Raw genomic sequence first — 14,532 nt, forward strand, 5'->3', positions numbered from 1 at the left:
TATACATGTAGTACTACAAACTTCCCTCTAAAGACTGTTTATTTCCCTCTACCAATGCTTCTTTTTATTATTAGTTATTGTTATTATTATTATTATTATTATTATTATTATTATTAAAATATAACATTCAGCCAAGGGTGTAGTCTATCTTGGCAAATGATCCATGAGAGTACAGCAGGAGTGCATACTCTGCAGCAGCTGGATTGATTATTTTGATTATTTTGTGTATCAATAAAGCAAGCACACAATGTTGTTTGGCCTAGGGTACATATTCTGTTTGTTAGCAGTGTTATTTCTTAGACTCCCCTCTGCTCCTTCGTTCCACTGGACTGGACTGCATAGTCCTGTTTTGGTTACATTTATAACCACACTTTCCTTTCGTTTCCTACTGGAGAGCCCATTTTCCACCCTCACTTTGACCGTGTATGCTCTGCCTTTGTTTCCCTTTTGTTCTTAGGTACACATAAACACACAAGTGACAAATCCATGTCTGGAAGCTCTTGCTTTTTTACTAGAGTTTTTAGCACCATGGTTGACTTAAGGTAAAGATCACCAAAAAAAGTGATGGTTGTTAACTGACTGAAATGGCTCAGCATGAGCTTAACCCCCCATCCAAATCCCGAGGTTACTATAACAAAATACTACAAGCCATGTGGCTTAAAATGATAAATTTATGCTATAGTTTTAAAGGCCGAAGGAAAACAAACAAACAAAAAACAAAAACAAAAAAAACCCCAAAACCAAACAAACAAAAAACAAAAAAAAACCCAAACAAACAAAAAAAAAACAAAAACAGAAACAAAACCCTAAAGTACTAATTAGCAAGACCATGCTCTGTCTGGGTCTCTAGGGGAGAACACACCCACTCTTCTGTTGGCTTCTATTGCATACAATCTCTAGGGACTCAAGGCTTATAGCAGACACAGATCTCTAGTTCAGCCTCTGCTGACACAGGGGCTTTCCCTCTGTGGGTATTCTCTATCTCTATGGCTGCCCTGATGTTCGATCTCTCCCCCCTCCTTCCCCCTCCTCTCCCCCTCTCTCACGTGTGCCTATTTCTTTTTCTTTTGTGTGTGCATGCATGCAGTGGGAGGGTACAAAGGTCAAAGTTGGAGGTCTTCCTCAGTTTTTTTTTTCTACCTTACTGTTTTGAGATGGATCAAGAAACCTTGATTGATTTCAACTCAGCAGCTAGACTGGCCCTTGAACTTGCTGGCCAAACAATCTAATCACCAGGTTGAAATCCATATTTCATAATCCTGCTTCCAAGACTTCACTGGGAGGAGTGTCACACATCCAGCACCCGCCACTGATGCTCAGGTGGTTTGTGATGTCATAGAAACTCTGCCTGGTACAAAACAGTGTAGAGACTAGTGGGGGAAGCCAGATGAGCAGCTCTGTGCCTTTTGGGTCTAGGGTGAATTTGCGCACAGCAGGCAGCATTCAAATCTCATCTCCTGCCAGGCTAGCCGGGGAAAATGATTTGTTATTGCTTTAAGCGGGACACTGTTTCATTTAGTGAATGCAAATCTTCTGCACTCCTGATGCAGCTCAATGCTATGCTTGTTATAAATGGAAAAGGGCCTGTCATGCTTTGGCGTTTCCATAACATGCACCACATCACAGTATCCTGGGAGGAAAGATTTAATTTGCTTCATGGCCATACCTGGAAACCTGATGGACAACAGAAATGTCCAAGTCCCCAGAAGGTTGTTTTTTTAGCAAAGCATTTTCATCAATAAAGATCAATGTAAAATGGGACAAGACCTAGTATCCTTGCCTGCCTTCATTTAGAACTCAAATAGTTTATGGATTTTAGATCTTGTTGCTTTTATGAGTGTTTATGAACTACTAACTTCAAAAAAGAACTGTTCCCAGTGAGATTATGGAACCCTTACCACAGTTACCACACTGACCACTCATACAGTATTCAAAAGAAGGGTACACACCCTACGGTGGACTGGATTCAGTTATTGAGAGGGAAGCACGCAGACTCGACAGTGATTAATCCTTTACTGTGTCTTGGGAGTGTAGCACAGTGGCTGAGTGTTTATCCATCCTGAAGGTGGCCCGAGTTTGATCCCCAACACCACATTCACAAAGCAAGGAGGAATGATTGCAGGACTTTACTGAAGTAGAAGTTTTTGGATCCGTCAGGTGATACAGACTCACATGGTGTTTTGCTAAGAACCCTTTTTAAAAACGGGTCTAAGAAAATCTAAGCTTACACTTTACTCCGCCTTCATTGTTGTTTCGACCCCACAATTATCTATTTTTGGGTTTAAATTTTCAGCCAGGGTCTAGCTTCCAGGGTAAAGATTTCCTGTAGAAGTCTCATGGATGAAGGGGGATTGTTTCTGGAAGATTCATAGCTAGAACCTGAATCTCCCTGAATTTGTGCATACAATAGGAGAGCAATCATGCTACCCTTACATCCCCCACAACACCTCTAATGAGATTTAAGACACATCCAGCTGGGTTTATTTTTGTATATTTCCGACAACCTTTCATCTGGAAAGTCCTTATTAAGCATAAGTATGTTATGGGTACTGGGGACATAAAGAACAGGGCTGTCCTGGATGCTGCTGAGATCCCTAGCTTGGTCTGTTGAGAGGCTCGGCTGAGTGGTGTTTACGCTGTATATTGAGGTGCATGACATGGGCCAGATGCCAGGTGGCTGCACAAGGCAGGCCTGTCTGCACTGGATTGGGTAGGTCAGAAGGCTTCCTGGTGTCTCCGACGGATGGGGGATAGGCAGAAATGAAGCCACAGGAAGACGGAAGAATATAATAAAGGAATTCCAATAAAGAGGAGTCTAGGAAAAGGAGAGCCCTACAGAGTAACTGTGGGGAGGAGAGGGCAGTGAGCATGGTGGAAGTTGAGATGTTAGCTGGGTAGTGATGGAACTACTCACTGCCTGAGGGAAATCAGACAGCAATCTACCTGAAGTCATGACTTTCAAATGTTTTACATGTTACAAAGGATCCAGAAACACAAAGAATTCCTATAGTATATTTATTTTGGAACTAAGTGTAAAACTACCACCCAGTGTCGATACATGTTTTTATTGGAATATCAGTGATTTTTTTCCCCCTTCCCAGCAACCCAAATCACACGTCTCTGCCTTCCTTTGACATGTTAAGCACATATATAATTTTTTTTACCTTCATTCCATTTTGATCTCCTTTCTGAAAATATTGTTATATTTACTGTCTAGAATAGTTCCTAGAAGTAGATAGACATAAATTATGTATTTACCTTTAATGTAGTATAAGCCTTACTTGAATTTTTCTCACATTTCTTTTCCATTTTAGTTCTTTGAGAGTTTCATACACTTGTACATGATGAATTTTAGTCATTTTTCACATCCCCTCTGTCACCCTCCTCCTCTGCTGCTGAAAATGTTCTTTCCAACAAATCCCTTTGTCATTTTCACATTTTCTTTGTATGTGTGGCCCACAGAGTTTACTGGGTGGTGCTTGTAAACATAGGTGGGAAGCTGGTCACTGGAAGACGGATAACTCATCAGGGGCTAACCTTAAACCTGGCGTTTCAATACGCCTTCACAAGGGAAAACTCCAGTAAAGATAGAAGCTCCAGCAGTAAGGATACCCATACTTACGTTTTTCAAAATGAATATAAAAATAGCCTGCGGCTAGCTTCTAATTCCTCACTGCTACATGAATAGCCCGCTCATACCCTCGATGGATGAGATATTTACAAAGCTGTTTGAATTATACCTTGAACACCCACACAGTATTTTTCTCCAATACAGAGGCTCAGTTTATACATACACACAAATGTGCATCCTGGGGGGCGGGGTTTACAGGTCGTAGTGGGTCATACATCACGATGAAGGTCTATGTCATCTGGCTCCCTGAAGGAAGAATATTAACTGAAGCGAAACAGGTAAAGTGAGCTTGCATTTCACATCCTCAGGCAGTCTTCAAACATAAATACCACCAGGGTGATGGCATCAGAACAGAGACCTCATCAGATTAATAAGTGCCACAAAGTGTGTGGGGTGGAATTTGTTACCTGCTTCCCTCCTTTGAGCATGAACAGATTTTATGATTTAGCTTCCACATGGGCCATAGCAGCTAGGTAAGATATGGAAAATCTTAGAATTGGACAAAATGATGACAACAAAAAGACTGAGGTCCTCAGGATCACACACACACACACACACACACACACACACACACACACACACACACATGATTATACATATGATTTTTAATAGCTTTCTGTCAAAAGTTGATAGAAAACAGTTACAGTTTTTTAATTAAATGCAATACACAGCACAAGAAAAAAAATAGCCAACTTTTTACTAGACATTTCTTATCTTCCACAATATTCAGTAGCTTTTTAATACCACGTCAAATACATCCTATTTAAATATTTTGATTATTTGTAGACAGTCTTCCAGCAACATAATTAATTTCTTCCCTTCATCAAAACTCTGCAATAAATTATTCTTTCAACTGAAGATTTTACCCTAGCATGACAAAGTTTAAAATATGAAAACAAATGCCTCTCTTTTTTTGAATAATGCATATTAGAAAGCCATATAACATTCTTCAATATTACAGTAATAATTGCACAAAAGAAGGCTAGATTTTTCTTCTCCTATCTTTCCCAGACTCCCCCCTAAAATACACTAACTATATCCTCCGGAGGTTACTGTCCAAAGCCTTTGAAAAGGATGTAGTTGTAAGAAGTTAGAAAGGAATTTAAACTCTAATTCATAGAACGTCAGTCTTACCCTCCCCCAAGGGAGTAGTGGGGAATTACATATTAACAGCACTCTTTTCATTTAATATTCTAAAAGATCTGCATTTGAAAGGGAATTAATGGGTGATGAGTAGCAAGATGGCAAATCATACCAAGCATTGTAATGAGTCTTCACTGAGTACTTTTCCACTGGCCGCATCACCACAGGACGTAAGACAAAAACGCGGTTGTCAAGAGGTAGATGAGCCCCTCTTCCAGATGAGAAGGTGAGGCACTGAGATGCCTTGTGAATGGCTACACGAGTGTTCAGCAGGAGCAGCAGCAGCAGCAGCAATGTCAGACGCAGTAGGGCCCGCCTACAGATATGCACAGGGTGGCCAATACACAGCAGTGGAAGAATGGGGAGAAAACTGGTCTCTTCCTGCAGCCTGTATTCCATCTCGACATAGGACGTGCAGAGCTAACAGAAAGGCTGACTCCACTTTGAAGCTAAAGGCACATCTGTTCTCCAACATCAAGCCCAAGAGACCTTCTCGTGGAATGGTTATGGACAGTGACATTCTCAGACTCAGGAATGTAGAGTATGTTGACACAGCACAGGTCAAGTTTGCTCAGTAAACAAGATCAAAATGGGAAAAGCACAGTTGAAAGGAGAGCTAATACAATTTTGAGAATCACAACTTCAATTTGATGTAATGCCCTACAAAGAGATGGTTTGTGAACACGGTTAAAGAGAAATTATCAAAAATTTGGATTTGAAAATTAGATCACAACCCTATGATCCTTGTGATCTCTGTGAGCATTCACATGCCTTTAAACAAGAGATCAGCTTATTATACAGAATATTTCTCTTCCTAGAGTACAGAATGCATCATTACTCACTGTATATAATTTCCCGTGTTCCCCAAGTATGTTGAATTGTAGAGAAAATACAATTATTCCACCTAGCAGTGGGATTAGTCAAAGTGGAGATGAATTGGTGTGTGTGCATGTGTGTGTGTGTGTGTGTGTGTGTGTGTGTGTGTGTGTGTGTTAGGGGGTGCTTTGTGTGATGCATGAGAAAATAAACAACCATATTGTCTTTTAGGCTCATAAAAATGTCCATTGATGGCAACATATCACTACTGTGTAAGTAGCCAGTATATTACTGATACGCTGACATAGATGATACACAGCACAATCCAGTTTATTCTTGTAATTGGTGGCCCATGGTTACCTGTCACATGGAGGATGGCTTTGGAAGACAGGGTGCCACTAGAGTTTTGGGCTTGAGCCACATAGAGGCCAGCATCTGCCTCACATACCTTCGGGATGAACACCGAATGCTTTGTGTCCTTGTGCAAAACCTGTAAGTGTCCATCTGCACACAGTTTCTGGCCCTTCTTGAACCTAAAGCAGAGAGTCAGTTTTAAGTCAGGGTCACTCCTTGATTCCATTTTTTCCCCGAGTTCTCCCGGCTATTGCCAGCAGGCCCGCCCCGCACTGCGCTCTTCCCTAGCTTCAGCAGGGATTGTCTAGCTATGGAGAGACAAGGGAGACTGTTTATGAACCTGTAGCCAGGAAATTACCTTGGTTGACTCAGATCAGGTTTATGAAAGTTCTGTGATAACATTTAACAGTTAAAATATTATAGATGAAAAGACATACATCCAGTTATTCTTTAAAACACGCACACACAAAACAAAAACAAACAAACAAATACATCAAAGCGCAGGCCATCTGGTTTTACTGGTTCACCAAGGGCCATCTGGTCATACAGGGGCACCAACAATTAGCTTGAGTGTGAAGTGGCACTTGCGTATCCAGCCTACTTCATCCTCTCTGTAGCTTTTAGCAGCACCCGTGACTCCTGACTCCCATTTGGCATCGGTATGGGAGAAGGCTGATTGGCTCTCAGTGTTAATTTGCCAGAGTCTCCCAGCAGGACAAATGCACAATGAAAAAGAAGGGGCTTTACACCAACCACTCCTGCTGCTAGGAACTCACTTTATTGGTGAAATTAAATTCATTAGGAGACAATGACTTCTCATTATAGAATGTATTTGTGACATTGCATCTTGAATATTAACTACCTATTGCTAAAATTTCTCTATGTGCACAAATACTTACCTGGATCATCTGAGACAGCAAAGAATTTATTTCTCATATTCTACGTCTGTTTATAAATCCTTCTATACAAGGACTGATGAGAAAGCCAAGTCAGTTTTCTTTGTATGTGTCTGGGATGTATGTATTTGTGTGGGTGTGTGTGTATGTGCATGGATGCATGTGCATATGTGTATGTATGTATGCGTGTGTGTCAAGGCCAGATGCTGATGTCCTCCTTTACTGCTCTGTATCTTATCGTCTGAGTCAAGGTCTCCCCACAAAACCTAGAGCTCACGAATTAAGCTTGCCTCTACTACCCTAGGACTGAGATTACAGGTGCCTGTCGCTGTATCCAACTTTTAATATGAAATCAGGTCCTCATGCTTGGTCCAGCTCCCAGAGTTGATTTTTGTCCCCGTTACCTAATTGATTTTTTTTTTTTTTTGCATCTTCAGAGTGTTCTGGGAATGCACAATGTTCGTTTAGCCTGTCAACTGTTCACTAGGCAAAACTCTAGATGTGATGACAAATGGTTTGATGCTTCACAATTTGCAGTAGTTCTCTAACAATGCATACACCACAGTTCTTCAGTGGGATGTGCTAACCCTAATGGAGCTGTTTGTTTGTATGGAGAAAAAGAAGAAACACCTCAGATGATATCTTTCCTTGGGATAAACTAGTATTTAATTATGAAATAAATATCTGTTGAATTCATAAATACAAAAGTTTTTATTTGTAAAAAAAAAAACCATGCAATTGCAAAAATAGCAAAACAAAAAGTGCTGACATCTGCACGTACACAAGTGCAGATTCTTGCACTATTTGAGTGCCAAAATCTGCTCCTAAATTCTTTAGGCATCTGCTTCACAAGTCAAGTACCATCGATGAGACATGCAAAACCAAAACGACTCTCAGGAAAATTCCTGATAAAGAAAATCCAGCACACTTATCTTAGCCTGTCAGTAAAAGCTCACCGTCTCTCCTTAGTTTGCTCTCAAGCGAAGTTGCTTAAGGATGAGAATTTTGTGAAGGTTTAGAAGCAAGCCCCTTGGAAAAGGCTAGCACGACTTTGCTATTCACAGCAAGGGGTTCAGAGCCTTGACTTTAAGGTTTACTCTTACAAAGAAGAAAAGACAATCATGTTTCTAGAGTGAGGTCATACCGTTCGTGGCTCAGGTTATTACGTCACTTTCCAAGAAAGGAGCTTATTCTCAGGCTCCTGGAGTGACTATAGCACTAGTTCAATGCTTCATATTGAAGGTATTCATTAAAAGGAACCTTAGCAAAATAAATATCACAAAGGTGCCAGAGGTTCTGTCGGGAAGATGAAATGAGTGAAAAGGGGAAGAAAAAGTCTATGGTGTCTTAGGCTTCTTAATCCCCTGAAGGGTGTCATGCTAAGACGATGCCATTCCAATGCAGAAGCAGACAATAGGGTTGGCATGTCAAGACCGGGTTATTAAAAAATGAGGAATGTTAAATGGAAAGAAAACCAAACAGAATCAACTTCCGGAGCTTCTGGAGGGTGTGTGTGGGGGGGGGGCGTCCAATCATTATTTTAGATGGTTACTCCCCCCTCCCAGGGCACCAAAAAGCTTTTAGTTAAATGAAAACAGAGGTGTGCCGTAAGATCGAGTCATGCAGGGTTGAGTGTCCTGAGGGTTAGTCAGCCAGCCCTGAACCTCTAGGTTAGTCCACACAAAATGAGATCCTCTCAGCAGTTATTTGTTTCTGTCTATGGCTTGTCATTATAGGCTACCCACCATGTCAGTGTAGGCTCTGGGAATCCTGTTACTTCGACTTCCAAAGTCACCGGGGAACCTTCCGTGACAGTTACATTGGACAGCAGCCTGGAGAAATGAGGCGCCTGGCCAGCTAGGCTGACCACGCTTTTTTCTGCTGATGAGTTTTTCCTGTCTCCTTGGGGACCCACTTGCCTCTGATGGCTTCTGCTGGTGTCTGATTGAGAGCTGAGGCCAGGGGATACATCAAGGGCAGCATGCAGCCTGTCTTGGGTTTTAGTGACGTTAGAATCAGCATGCACTTTCTCCTGCGTTCCTAGCGAGATCTCCTGAGCCTGGGAGCTTGGCGGCAAAGCTTTGTCGTGCACTTCACGGGGCATGCGCGCTGGACATTTCACATTGACGTGCAACTTGGTACTCATCTCTCCTGACCCTCTGGAGGTTAATAAGGGTTCAGCTTTGAACTGTGGATAGGGCCTCTCAAAATGACTTGTAAATGTGTCTTTCTTATTATGGTACCCATCAGTAAAAGCAGTGGGTGGGGGCAGAACAGACTCCGGGGCCTTCCCTAGACCACCTGTCCCTGTACGCATCCTGTAGCCGCTGATATGCAGGGCGAGGGCTGAAGAACTGGCAGGTTCTTCTACCTCCATGTCTGATGGTGCCAGAGGGGACTCGGGGGTCACTGGCAGTGGAGGCAAAGAAATGTCATCAGAGGAGATACACTCAGAGTCTTCTCCGGAGAGCGTGTCTTCTGGCAGGGTCAGACCCTGGGCACTGTCCTCTTTGTCAAAGGACTGCCTCAAGCCCACGGGAAGCCCATCTTCTCTTGTTCCATTGATGGCCGACACATCTGCTCCCTGCGCCTGCCCCTTCAGAGGAGGAGAGCCAAGTTTTCATTAGGTGGATACACTTCTTCCCCCAGCCTCCCATTAACATGACACTCAGTGTGAGATGAAAAGCTGAGGTAAGCCTCAGGGAGTAGGCGCAGGAGTCCCTGAACTCCAAATGTCTACTGGAAATGGTCCCATGACCATGACCAAAAATATTCAAAGCATAGTCAAGTGACTTGAAATACTACTTAACAGTCATAGGCAAAATTCTCCCCTGGCCAAACAAACCTTATTCGGTTCCCATTTCTTTTCAGTTATCTTAGGAGGGCGATACTCCGTGTGTGTTTATTGAATAAGTGATTTCCTGAAAGCACAGTAAATTATGCCTTTGATGCTAACCAAGAGTCACCCACAGAGCCGTCATCTCAGCAAGCAAAATAAGATACATTTTATGTAAATATTTTTCTCTGACCACATTCATTTGGGTCTTGGTCCTTCTGCCTCTGTTATCAACATGGAAATGGGCAGGGGGTCCTCCAAGTCATTTTAAAATGTTACAATCACTGCTTTCAAAGCTCAAGGAGGTACAGTTAGCCAAATGTCTACACTTTTCATTTATGAAGGAGGTATATGTAAGCAGGCACAGGTAGCGACTATCTTTTCTAATTTTCCCAGCATGGGATCATTGTTTCTATAAGACACTTGCATCTTTCTGATGAGTTCTGGGAAATCAGACAGGAAATTCCGCTCTGATTTGCTGACCAGGACCCTGTTCTAAATCTGTTTCTCATAAATCTTTCTCTGATGTCTGCTTCCATGCTGAGGCCCTTTTCCCACCATCTAAACTGGTGTAGATAGCTTTGTGGTTTCTTTTTCCTTTTTTCTTTTTTTTGCTAGGAATGTGCTAGCAAGCATATATGTTTATGTATGAGTGCATACTCACTGATGTGCAGATCTGGGTGCCAGGCATACACACTGGCTGTCTTCCTCCCGTGATATTGTTGTTGTTTTATTTTTATCTGATACATGCAGGCTACTAATTATCCCTTCAGATGTGTGTCACCAGCAGGCCTTAGGGATCTTCCCGCCTCATCTCCTCAGAGCTGGCATCACAGGCCATAGTGGTACTTCTAGGTGTACCCTTCCTCTAAAATCTCTGGCCATTTATATACCTAATGATAAATTGACTTTTTAATTAATTACACACCCATTGCCCTGGTTCATATGTCTGGCATAACTGGTGAACTTTAATTTCCACAGCTGAACACAGTCAATTGGGTTTCTAACCACTGCCTGTAAGTAGGGCCAGATCTGGAAGACCCATTGACTTAACTCAGGGTCAGTTGATCCTCAAAGTGCATTGCATAGAGAGACGTGCACATCACACAGGTAAAGGAACACAAGACACTTTGCATTCCTAAATATCTCTATATCAGTGTTCTTACCTTAGGATAAATAGGATTGCTGGGGTTAGTGGACAGCAAATAAAAATACTGGGCATAGGACTTTATGTATAAAGGCATTTGGGAAGAAGGCCCATGGAAGGCTCATGGACTGATAAAAAGGGACCAGAGACCACTGGGCACCTGCATAGCATGGTAAGGAAAGAGAGCAGAAAAGCAAAGAGAATACCTCACTCTTCCTAGTTTTCCAAGGCATCTGCAAAGTCTAACACTGGTTCCATGACCCGAAGAGAAGAACCAGGGGCCATCCTCCAAGCCAGATAAACACACTCCACTGAACTGTCTAAGAGAGAAGCACTCTCATTCTGCCGTTTATTAATTCTCCTGCACACAGCAGGCTAGACAGAAGAGGGAAGCGTCAGCATGGGCATCCTCAGCATCACTACAAACATCTCACGTTCAGGACGCAGTCCCTGGGAGAGCCTCTTGGCCCTCGTGGAAAAGGTATTTTACTGAAACCCAAAGGACCAGGCTACCTGCCTGCCTCTGGTATTAGTTTCTGTCATTTTGGAGGGGGTGACTATTTAATGCCCCTTTGTCTCAGTTTCTTCAATTCTCACATGAGATTTCATCAGATGATTGGTAAATACCTCCTAGCTCTAAATTCTATACCTCTCAGTGCTGGCATCCAAATCCCTCATCAGCTACCAAGTGGTTCCATGCTTTAGCCAAGTCCTTTAATACTCTGTGCCCCCATTTAACCTTGGGAATTTTTGGATATCGTTACGGCTTTAGCTTCAGCACCCAGCCTGGGGATAAAACACCAGTACTAATCTCGTGCCCGTGCTATCTATGTGAGTTACTCTGGTGTGATTGATGCCTTCTACCCCGTCTGGGGGTCAGGATAATTGAGAAGGGCTTCAGCATCTCTAGGAGAAAGTCCCTGTCATAAATCTCTTCTTATAATCATTCTGTAGAACTGGCATTTTTTTCCCAGCTCAAATAATTTTTGGAGGAAGATTCACAGCATTTAAGAGTATCAGGACTGAGTGCAGTGTGATCCTAAGCTTCTACCTGGGGCTTCCTATAATTTGCCCGTTGGAGGTTTTGGAGAATCATTACATCTGACCTATACGTAAATAATAGAGACCATAAGAGGGTAAGCGTGATTGAGCTGCCTGAAAATGAAGCACGCTGCTGCCCATTCATTATGCTGTCTGTACCAACGGCAGCAGACTGGGTGGGAAATGATGTCAGTGAGAACTCTTGACAGCTATAATTGGGGACCTTCACTTTCATTCTGAAGAGCTGATGATCTAGTGTGGCTTTTAATTTGTTTTAAAATAAAAGTCACTTGTCAATGAGAATAAGTTGCATCTGTTGTATTTAGAGGCATCTGTTCCTTTTAATAGAAAATAGATAAAAGCGAGATAAAAAACCTTTTTAACTAGGTATAAAAGACGTGCGGTTGCTTTAGCAGCAGTGATTTTTGTTTCCGGGTCTTTATCAAATGTGCCTAATACATAACATAGGAAAATATATAGAGCTAAAAAAATAATGCTATTGTCACAAATCAAAAAAAAATATTTAAAATTGTAGATTTCGAACTGCGGTGTATCTAATGCTATTCTTTATCATTTGAACCGTTCGTCTTTGTACATGGGTAAGGGATGATACTGCTCCCCAGTGGGATATTGGCTATGCCCACTGACATCTTTTTTCTAGTCCAGCTTGGGCAGACAGCAGTGCTGTGAAGATCGGGCAGGAAACAGTAAGGGACTCTGCACATTGCTCAGCTGTTAACAATAATGGTATGAAACTTGCAGGCAAGTGGATGGAACTAGAAAAAAAAATCATCCCCAATGAGGTAACGCAGATCCAGAAAGACAAACGTGGTACGTACTCATACACGGACATTAGCTGTAGATTAAAGGATATTCATACCACAGTCCACATACCCTGGCAGGCTGAGTAACAAGGAGGGCTCACAGAAGGAGCGCAAGGCTGTTACATATTTTATGATACATAAGACCTTCTCTCCCCCTACAGAAGTTCTTTCTCTGGGTAAAATGCCAGAAATGTTGCAGACGAGACACCCTGACTTGGATAAGAATAACTAATGACCATTCGACAGGAGATTGAAGTCAGACAGATGACTAAGGCTAGCCAGCTTTTTTGGTACTCTAAGTACCCAGGTGTAAATGGCTCCAAATTGTACCACTCAAGAAAGGAGCTTGCTTAATGGTATTAATGCTGCCTAGGAGCTGTGTGATTGCTCTGAACTCTGACACAGATTCAATCTGTGGAATAAAGACCTGTAAAGAATCCAGAGGAACTGTACTCACTGCAAGAAATCTTGGCTCATGAAATAACTTACAAATAGTGTGAGTGAGTGTGTGTGTGTGTGTGTGTGTGTGTGTGTGTGTGCGTGTGTAACTCTTTTATCAGAGAAGTATAATTTGTTAATTTGGAGGCCGCTAGGATCATGTTTGGTCTGCTGTTCATCCAGAAGAATAAAACTAGAAACAAGTACATCGACAAAGAAAAAAGCATAACTATAATCTAGAAGCTACAAATAAAGCATATATTCACAGGGAAGGCCCAGAAGGGTGTGGCCACTTAGACAAGACATTTGAAAGCATGATGCATTTGTATTCGTGAGTATCTGTAGTCCCCTAGTTAGTTGTTTTAATCTACATGTATGTGATAAGAGGTTTAAACATTTGTTTAAACAGTATTTATATCTCAACTGAATTCAGTGCCTTACTACAGGCACTTAAAGATATCCTTTAAGTGTTGGAGTTTAGGGGAAAATATGGAACCTGGTTTTTTTGTACTAATGGGTAGTGTAAAACAATTTTAAAACTTCCCTTTTTGGTAATGATCTAACAGATATTCAAATAAAATGAAGTCAGATTGACTATAAAAGGGCACTGGAGCATGAGATGGGAGAGTAGAGCCAGCCTAGGCTAACATGTCTATGAAATGCTTATCACTGTAGGATTCAGTAGAGAGGATACACAGAGAAACCTGAGAGAGAATGCCCAAGTAACAGTAGCTAGCATGGTAGGGATGAGAAAACTCACACAGAGTTTATATTTACAAACGATTTGATGGGTGAGACACAACCGATTCTTTTTTTTTTAAATAAACAATGACAAATTGCAAAGGCGAAGTAACACGGAGCTGAAGCTAAATACTTTCATTACCTCACTCCTTTCTTCACTGAATGTTGTCTGCTCATCCCTCCCTGGCTCCTTTAGCAGATCAATGGAATTGCCGTGGAAATCTTCCAAATTTGAATTCACCTTTGGAACATCTCCCTGCTGTACAAAGCAAGTTTAATGAGACTGAGAGCCAGGAAAGTTGGAGAAATAATGCCATATGCTAACCACTCAGAAAAAAAAAATAAGCCAACAGCAACTTTTCAGTAAATGCATTCCACAAGAGACCAATGTTCTCCCTTCAAGCTCCCAACTCTCCTCTTGCTCAGCCCTTTGGTAAAGCTCTTTGCCAGTAAAACCAACTGTTCAAAGACCCTGGGAAGGATGAAGTGACTGTTACCATAGGATGCTCCTACAAGCACACTCTCTGGAGATGGGAATCACTGTGTAGGACAGGTTAAGCCATTAGGAAGCTGAAGAGCATCCAGGAGGAAGAGCTGACGAGGTCTCTGGAGGAGAATAAAGAAGAGAGCCCGAGAATCCACACAAGCAAACTGGAAGAATATTG

General features: G+C 42.0%; 1 protein-coding gene across 3 annotated transcripts in view; it reads right to left on the reverse strand.

The window, feature by feature from the left end:
- Nucleotides 1–4,218: 4,218 nt before the first annotated feature.
- Ccdc141 (coiled-coil domain containing 141) overlaps nt 4,219–14,532 on the reverse strand; it is a 160,229-nt gene continuing 149,915 nt past the window's right edge. Inside the window, exons 22-25 of one of the 3 annotated variants that reach the window (XM_087651716.1) lie at nt 14,010–14,126; nt 8,586–9,436; nt 5,951–6,123; nt 4,219–5,434 (exon numbers count right to left, since the gene is read on the reverse strand). In XM_087651716.1, the coding sequence (XP_087507842.1) occupies nt 5,409–5,434; nt 5,951–6,123; nt 8,586–9,436; nt 14,010–14,126 (1,167 nt within the window). In that variant the 3' untranslated portion in view covers nt 4,219–5,408. 3 annotated transcript variants of the gene reach the window in all.

Source organism: Rattus norvegicus, chromosome 3 (genome assembly GCF_021556685.1).
Source record: "Rattus norvegicus strain SHRSP/BbbUtx chromosome 3, alternate assembly SHRSP_T2T, whole genome shotgun sequence".
NCBI lineage: Eukaryota > Metazoa > Chordata > Mammalia > Rodentia > Muridae > Rattus > Rattus norvegicus.